This window comes from Manihot esculenta, chromosome 11, assembly GCF_001659605.2.
Source record: "Manihot esculenta cultivar AM560-2 chromosome 11, M.esculenta_v8, whole genome shotgun sequence".
In the NCBI taxonomy this organism is placed as follows: Eukaryota; Viridiplantae; Streptophyta; class Magnoliopsida; order Malpighiales; family Euphorbiaceae; genus Manihot; species Manihot esculenta.
This window is the reverse complement of record NC_035171.2, coordinates 3,716,500-3,725,267: the sequence shown is the minus strand read 5'-3', so window position 1 is coordinate 3,725,267 and position 8,768 is coordinate 3,716,500. Positions and strand designations below refer to the sequence as shown.

Genomic DNA, 8,768 nt, shown 5'->3' with positions numbered 1-8,768 from the left:
TTTTTATATTTTTAATTTTATTATAATTTTATCTTAAAATTTTAAATTATTATAATTTTACTTTAAAGACATAGATCAATTTCGTTAATTTTTAATATTATAAATAATAGTAATTATAATTAAAAAAAATTAATTTTTAATTAATAAAAAAATATAAATGTAATTACATACAGAATTTTTTTTTCATTAACTCGAGATATTATTGTTATTATTTTAAACTTACAACTGTTATTTTATTTATTTCCTTACTTTTTCTTTTCTCATACCAACGGCGTGCAAAAGACGTCGCAGTCTTTGAGTTGGAGGCCCGAGAAACTCGCGTAAACATAGTAAAACGACGACGTTACGCCTATAGCTGTCCTATCAAGCAAGTGGGTTCCACGCCATCATTCTTCTTCCGTCAGCTCCTCTACTTCCATCTACCAATGTGAAAAATGGCGAGTATTTCAATCATCAGCTTTTCTGTTCACTCTGAATAATTAGCAGTGGCAAAAAATCTCGCCGGAATCTTTTCCGGCGATGTCGTCTCCAGCTCCGGAAACCTCTCCCGCTGTTCCAAACTCGCCTCCCGTTGTTCCCGCCTCGCCTCCAGTTACGAGCTCCACCTTGTCCCCGCCGCCACCATCACAAACCAACTTGACTGCTTTGCCTCCGCCACCGGATACAAACTCCACTGCTTCGACGCCTCCAGGAACTAACTCTACCTCTGTTCAGCCTCCACCATCCTCGGATTCTACGAATGGCTCAACGCCGTCAGTTTCAATAGAGCCACCGAAGTCTAAAGGGCTGCCTCCGGGGGCTCTGGCGGGGCTAATAGTGGGAATAGCGTTGGGAGCAATCATTGTGCTGATTGCTATGTGCATTTTCTTCATTTGTTACCGGAGAAAGAAGAGAAAGGAGGCACTGAGTTCTAAAGGTTTATTTATTAGCTTCGAAGCACATATTATAATAACTATTCCTTTTATTTTATTAATTCAAATTCCATTTGTTCCAGGTTATTTATTATTTATTCTCTTTGGTGACGTATAGCGTTTTGTATGATATCTTTTGGGGGGGCTTTGTCTGAACATTTGAAGTTGTTCGTTTCTGCTCATTTTCGTATTCCGATTTGCTTTTCAGTTTTGGGTTTTAGCTCCAGAGATGGTTGTTTCTCGCCCTTTTTTTTTTTTTTTTTTTTGTAATATATGTATTAATATGAGATTTGTGGATTGGCTACAATCTACTGATTTTTGAGGATGATTTTTGGAATTGGAAACGATCTTTAGTGGGGACATGTGCTGCGTGCTTCATGTGGGTACCCGGTGATATTTTGTGAGTTTCAGCTGAAGAGGTTGATATTCATGAGCCTCTCTTAGAGGAATGAAATGTAGAGGAATAAATGCCTCTATAACATACGCGAAGCTCCTTTGTACGCATGCTTATAAGTCCATGATGGAATAGCATATTGGAAAAACGTTTAAATTCTTGATATCTTTGTTATGTCAAGTTGTCCCTTTTGAAATTCAGCTGTTCAGGTGATTGATCATACTTGAATGCATATGTTATCACTTCAAATTTTATTCTGATGTTTGTCCAATCTGACATTACTTGATGACTTTTGTAAAGCTGCTGTTTTTATATTGATAATTATTACTTTATTATTATTGTTTGATTGGTCTTTCCCTATTATTGACTTTCTTTGTTTTTTGCCAATTTTTTTCTAGGTGATCATAACACTGGCGCACCCCAGGCTCAGCATTGGCAACAGAACTACCCTCCACCTACAGACAATAAGGTAACATTATTGGCAAACCCTGCCCCTGCCCCAGCAATCTCAGCAAAGCTCTATCAGCCATCAGTGCTTGGTCCTGTTTCCCATGAACCTCCTTCAACGAGTAGCAGTCTGGGTCTGGGCTCTGAAAAACCATTTGTATCACCATCTCCTGGCACTCTTGGATTGCCACAGGGTACCTTTTCTTATGAAGAACTTGCAATGGCAACAAATGGTTTCTCCAATACTAACCTTGTTGGACAGGGTGGTTTTGGTTATGTCCATAAGGGAGTCCTCCTTGATGGTAAAGTAGTTGCAATTAAGCAGCTTAAACCTGGGAGTGGACAGGGGGAGCGTGAATTTCAAGCGGAGATTGAAATAATTAGTCGTATCCATCACAGACATCTCGTTTCATTGATTGGTTACTGCATTACTGGAGCCCAGAGAATGCTTGTATATGAATTTGTCCCTAACAACACCTTGGAATTCCATCTACATGGTGAGTGCTTTTTGTTATCACATCTCTTACATGTTACATGGAGAGTCCAGAGGCATGAATAAGGACAAGTTTATTATCAAATGAATGATTGCTTCAGCAACATCTGATTATAATAATTTGCTCAATTTTTTAGTAAGTAGATATTTGTTAGTGAAGCATTAAATTGGCGTACCATACTTTAGATAGAGAGAGGGGAAGAGGAGGGAAGGAGAGGACAGAGCAAGTAGCATAATTGATAATTATCATATGCTGGAGTCACCTCATGGGTTAAGTGGCTTTAGTAGGAGAGCCTAGGGGTCTGCTGACCTAGGTCATCATTGCAAGGTCAAAGCATAGAGTATAAGAGAATGTAAGGGTCCACAACTTGTATTGCAAATGTATAATTATGTGTGCAGTTGTAGTTATGATATTATTGTCTTACTAAATATGAATGACCTCACAGGAAAGGAGGGACCAACAATGAACTGGTCAACTAGAATGAAAGTTGCTGTAGGCTCAGCAAAAGGATTGGCTTACTTGCATGAGGACTGTGAGTATTCTTAGCATGCCATGTTTAGTGACCAAGACTTGTGCAGTTTTTGGGTTTCAGTTATTGACATCTGAGCATCACTCATATTTCATGGTATATATATCTTCAGGTCAGCCTAAGATCATACACCGAGATATCAAGGCAGCAAATATTCTTCTTGATGATAACTTTGAACCAAAGGTATAAAGCAAACAGAAAACATTTCTTTGTATGACTTTTATAATCTTTCAGCATTTCAGTATATTTTGTTTTCTCTTCAATATGCAAAAATGCTTTGAAGTTTTATTTTGTATATTATTGAAGATTATCTAATTAGCCTCCATTTCCTCCCTTCTTGACAAGAAGTCATGTTGTCCATTTTTCTCTAAATCCTATGTGCCATATATCTTTCTTATGGAAATGTATGAGGATGTGATTTCATCCTTAATGTTGGAGTCAGTTAAATTGACAAAGAAAAAGGTCGTGGTGGTGGAAAAAAATTTTGAGTGCTGAACTATATCCTTGGAAATATTGTGAAAAATGTGGACTCATTTCAGGTTGCTATCTCAAACTATATTGTTTAACTTTGTTCATTTTGGTTCTCCTTGATATTAAATTATACAATGTAATAAATCAACATGCATCTTTTTTGTTAGGTTGCTGATTTTGGACTTGCCAAGCATTCTTTGGACACTGATACTCATGTCTCCACTCGAGTGATGGGCACTTTTGGGTATGATAACATTTTTTTTACATCTTGCTGATAATTATTTTTCTGTTATCATGGTGAAAATTTAGAAGCATTTCTTCATTTGCAACTTTTCCAACTGCAGTTATATGGCTCCAGAGTATGCCTCTTCTGGTAAGCTCACTGAGAAATCAGATGTCTTTTCCTTTGGTGTTGTGCTGCTTGAGTTGATTACAGGGCATCGACCTGTTGATCGTACTCAATCCTTCCTTGATGATAGTATAGTTGATTGGGTATGTACTCATTCCATAACACTAGTCTATAGTAGTATTTTGTAATTCAGTATAATCTAACAAGCCATTGCATCCTCAAGTAAGAACTGTGGTTGTGGAAATCTTACAACTAGGAGACAGCTCAGCTTTTTAACTAACAAAATTGTCAATAGCTTTGCCGATTCATATGTTTTACTGATTTTTTTACCTATAAGTTTTCTGATAACAATATGCTAGGCAAATGTGGGAACACTTGTGAACAGGGTAATGATGGTCTATACTAGCAAGGGTGGTAACTAAGTGCAAATGATGAAGGATATTTGTAGGATAGATGTATTTTCAAGCCCTTGCTAGTTGCTTCTGGTTTTTATATAATTGTTTTTGTTTAGTTCTTAAAGAAGCACTATAAAGCTAAATTATCAGGTCCAGAATGTGCACATTGAGAGCAAATAATAATAATGATGATGGTGGTAAAAATCAAAGCTTGATTACCATGGAAAAATAACAATTATTTTATGCATGATTCAGGCAAGGCCTTTGCTCAAACAAGCTTTGGAAGAAGGCATCTATGATGCTCTTGTTGATCCAAAATTACAGGGGGACTATGATTCCAGTGAAATGACTCGAATGATTTCATGTGCTGCAGCCTGTATACGTCATTCAGCACGTCTCCGACCACGAATGAGCCAGGTGATCCCCTAGGTGCTAAATATCCTGTTTTAGGTGTCGATTACACTTTGCTTTATTACTAGTTTACAGATTGACTGGTCTTTGTCTTTTCCTCGAGGATGGAACACTCCCATCTGAAAACTAGTCACTGAGTCACACCTGAGAACTAATTGATTGCTTTTCCTTCAAAGGCCTTGTTTATCAAAGCATTTCAAATCCATTTCTAGACTTGATCCATCACCATTCCCGTAATAAAAATATAAAATTGGTGCAACTTGACTTTCACTAGTATCAGAGTTGATTATTAAACTGTATACTGGCACCTAACCGTTTCTACCATTTCTGTATCATTCAGATTGTTCCAGCTCTGGAAGGAAAAATGTCCCTAGATGATTTAAGCGATGGAATCCTACCTGGGCACAGCACGGTATATGGTTCTTATGGAAGCTCAGACTATAGTTCTAGCCAATACAAGGAAGACTTGAAGAAATTCAGGAAGATGGCGCTAGAAAGCCAAGAACATGGTAGCAGCGAGTACAGTGGAGTCACCAGTGAGTATGGTCCACAACCATCTAGCAGTAGCACTGAAGGCCAACAAACTACACAAGAGATGGAAGCAATGAGAAAGGAGACAATCACCAAACATTCCCATGAAAGTTCTTGACAGTTTATTAGTTATTACATTGTTGCCAGTTCTTCAATTTCAGGTGTAGAACCTGCACAAAAATGGGTATCAGATTCTGGCGGCAGGTCGTTTAAGTGACCAGAGAATCAGCTTGTTAAATGAGATCTACAAAATTTTAACATCATGAAATATTCGTCTGAGAATTTAAGTGACCAAACCTATAAGTATCCATCATTTCCACTTGATCCAGTACTGGGAGCGTATGTTAGAGACTTGATCGCTGTACTGAATGTAGTGAAAATAGAGCTGGGATGCATGAGATGGGTTCTATTTTTTGTATTTAGTTAGGCCATTATTGTAGATGAGACAACCTTATCCTATTTATCTTGTTTTGAGCCTCTCATTGTTTGTGTATTCGCCAGAATATATAGAGTTGGATTAGATACGATCAAGATGATAAATTGAACCAGATTTCCATCTTCCACGTTTTTGCCTTTCCATTTGTTTCGACTGGAAAAACAAGACCACCAACGCCACGGCAAATTCTGGCCATAGACCAATACTGTTGGAGCAGGGATCTTACAGGTAAGTGCCTCTGTTGCCTACTTCAATTGAAGTTGATGAATTTTCATTCCTAAATTTATTTCTCATTTTCCTCTCATTTACCAGTTGATATCGCTAAATGAAAAGAGAAATTTTATATATTGGGTATTGTGTTAGGCCCTTGTTAAAAATCAAAGTCCCTATTCATTTCTCCAGCCTTTTCAATTTGGTTTCGGTTTCTCTAAGCAGACAACTCCTGCCCGCAACTGCATGCGGACGCAATTCCCTATCAAGTTGGTTGATTTGGAAACTTTTCAACTTCTGTAGGTTTGGATTTTGAGTAACGTGAGAACCAATTTTTATGATTTTGTTTTGATTCATAAAATCCCAAACAGACGTTCTCACCCGTATCCGTATGCTAGACCATAAATAAGCATGCTGCAAGTAAAAGGTGGCACTTGAGGGACAAGGACAAACATTTCGGAATCCTTAATTGAATTAGGATATATGAGATCAAATAATCTTTAAATTTGTTCTAATCAATTTCAGCTCAGGGTTTAATTCTTCATAATAAATTGGAAAAGAATTAGACCACCACCTGGATAATTTACACAGGTGGAAAGGGCTAATCATATTGGATTCTCATCTCAGAGGTGACAATTCTGCAACAGGTGCATGCATATTTAAAGAGAGTTATCTATCAAAGAGCCCATCCAACCACATTTTTTAATGCAACCAGCAGAAAATCTAAATAAATTAAACTGTTAATGAACCAATTGCGAATAGACTTAATAAAATTATAGTTGACTTGATTAATTTTAAAATTAGCTCATTAACGTTCATGAACTGATTCATGAATATATTTATTTAATTAATGAATTAAATTTAAACTTGTAAATAATCAACTTGTTAAGGATTAAAATTCATTTCTTTATATGTTCATTAATCAACTCATATATATTTGTTTAATCAAAATTATTAATCTTAAAATATATTAGTTTCAACCTAAAGCTTATTAGGATCATAAATAATTAAAACTTATTACGAGTATAAATAAATCGAATTGCTCATAGCTATTAAAAACTTGGTTCAATGATATTTTATTCTGCTCAAATTTTAAATAAATAACCTCTAAGTTCACTTGATTTTTTTTTTTTAAAAAAAAATTGACGAACCAAATCTGAGCAGCACTCCAAAGCCCTACTTAGGTCAATTCAGTTGGTTCATGCTCCTACTCAAAATTCAGAGCTGCTCCTAATAAGCATGCATCTACTCATAACATTAAGGTAAAGGCTGTAGGCCACTGCAGAATTACTAACCGAGTTGATATCAACAGCATAAATCTAAGTCTTCCTCTGATGTTTGGATAGTTTGCAGTGCAGTTGCTTCCTACAGTCGCAAATGATTTTACTGAAGGTTATTATTCATTTCAGGGTTGTGCAGGTCAAACACAAGAAAGAGTGTGAAAAAAGAATAAAACGGAGCTAAGAAAATTGTGGCTACCAACTACCAATTTAAACAGGCAGAGAACAAGCTTTTATAATGCATTAGCTAGTAGCAAAACTTTTGCAAGTTCATATAAACCACAAAGAATTATCTGGTAAATATTCCTTTCAGGAATGCTGCTAAGACAATTGTGGCTACCAACTACCAAGTAACTGAATAGAACATTAGCCAACTTTTTAATCTAGCCAGGATTTCATACAAGTATGCAACGTAGAGTTTTGGAACATAATCAAATGAAACAAAGCAACATAGCCTGACCCCACAAAGATGGTGGTTGAAGAATCATGCACTGAGAGATTCATTCAGATAACAATGGTATTCTCGAAATTTAACATTTCAAAAAGAACTGGAAAAATTGTAACAAATAAAACAGGCAGTCATGACATAACATCAACCTCCAAACTGTTGCCTAGATAGACAACATAACAGGCTAAACAAATGGCCAACACAAATCAACAGATGTCCCTTCAGGAATACTTATGATAGTCAAGAACAAATGTTTAAACACATAATGATTTTTTAATATAAACCCATCCATAAATAAACTATCACAATGGGGAAAGATGTTGACCTGACCTAATTAAAACTTGAGCTAAGCGAATCGAAGCTAATTAAGGCTGTTAAACTTTATTTTCAACTAAGCTTGAGCCTCCTACCTTAAGCTCAAATGTACTTGATCTATCTTCTAACTCTTAGCATCCAACTGACTCTTGTACTGATGAGATCAGCTAAATTTTTAAGCATAGCTGAACAGTTTAACCATGATGCCCTTACTTCATTGAGTTGGTGAGACAGCAACCAGTGACATTAAAACATTTTCCTTATTGTCTTGCTAAAAAAATTATATTAATCCCATGTTCTAAACAAGTTTCTCATCCTCCAGGGTTTACACTGATTGAACTGACAATTATCCACATATAGAACTCACGCTTAGACAATGAAGCTAGTAATAACATGGTCCAAATAGGATATCTATTCTACTTCATATCTCAAAACAAACTAAAATTAACTAGCAAAGGCAGAGAACGAAGAAAGTGGTTGTAGTGTTAGGCCAGTAAGGTGATCCACAGTCTTTATGCAAAGGAGTTGCTTTATTAAAACACTCTAGCCTGTTCATGGTACCCTTACAAACCCAGTACACCCATTCTTACCTAAAGAATAATACAAGAAAGCCAATGTATTAGGCATAACAACCTAGCAAAAATTTGAGCTCCTAATCTTGCTAACTTCAGAATATGTATCAATTCATCTGAAACCGTAACAATAGTAATGAAGTGTTTACCTGGACATATTGCACACTTCTGCAAGAGGCAACTCATCCTGAAGAAAGTTCATACGCAAGGTAAGTGCATTCTGATATGGTTATGCTTCAGTTAATAGCCCAAGACAATTTTTTTCCACGAAGCAAGATGCTCATGCTGAGAAGCCCCTTCACCACACCGTGCTCTCCAGAAGTCATGCTTCCATTAATTGAAAAACAGCCTCAAATCCCTCAGAAGATATCTTTCATGCAATGAATTTCTCCCACGTTGCCAAGATCAAGTACTGTCAGTTCTCTACAGAATTGCCAGAACCATTATTACCAAGATCTTAACCATTGCCTGAACTAGTTTAAATGTAAACCAGTCCTAATAACTAAACACTGAATGTGACTCATGAAATTTTCGTACATTAATGGGAAACTATAGCAATTTTGAAACACTGAATC

The 8,768-nt window shown here is 36.4% G+C and overlaps 1 protein-coding gene across 1 annotated transcript; it reads left to right on the top strand.

Moving 5' to 3' along the window:
* Positions 1–404: 404 nt before the first annotated feature.
* LOC110625948 (proline-rich receptor-like protein kinase PERK15) lies at positions 405–5,493 on the top strand. Its single transcript, XM_021771659.2, has 8 exons — positions 405–916; positions 1,704–2,249; positions 2,692–2,778; positions 2,888–2,958; positions 3,414–3,490; positions 3,591–3,738; positions 4,246–4,407; positions 4,742–5,493. The coding sequence occupies exons 1-8, from the start codon at positions 520–522 to the stop codon at positions 5,048–5,050; spliced, it is 1,797 nt and encodes a 598-aa protein (XP_021627351.1). The 5' UTR covers positions 405–519; the 3' UTR covers positions 5,051–5,493.
* The last annotated feature ends 3,275 nt before the right edge of the window (positions 5,494–8,768 follow it).

Bases quoted from the DNA above. Each gene is read 5' to 3' on its own strand.
- LOC110625948 (XM_021771659.2), top strand. From the start codon at position 520: ATGTCGTCTCCAGCTCCGGAAACCTCTCCCGCTGTTCCAAACTCGCCT. The intron at 917-1,703 runs GTTTATTTATTA...ATTTTTTTCTAG, and splicing joins GGAGGCACTGAGTTCTAAAG to GTGATCATAACACTGGCGCA. The intron at 2,779-2,887 runs GTGAGTATTCTT...ATATATCTTCAG, and splicing joins GGCTTACTTGCATGAGGACT to GTCAGCCTAAGATCATACAC.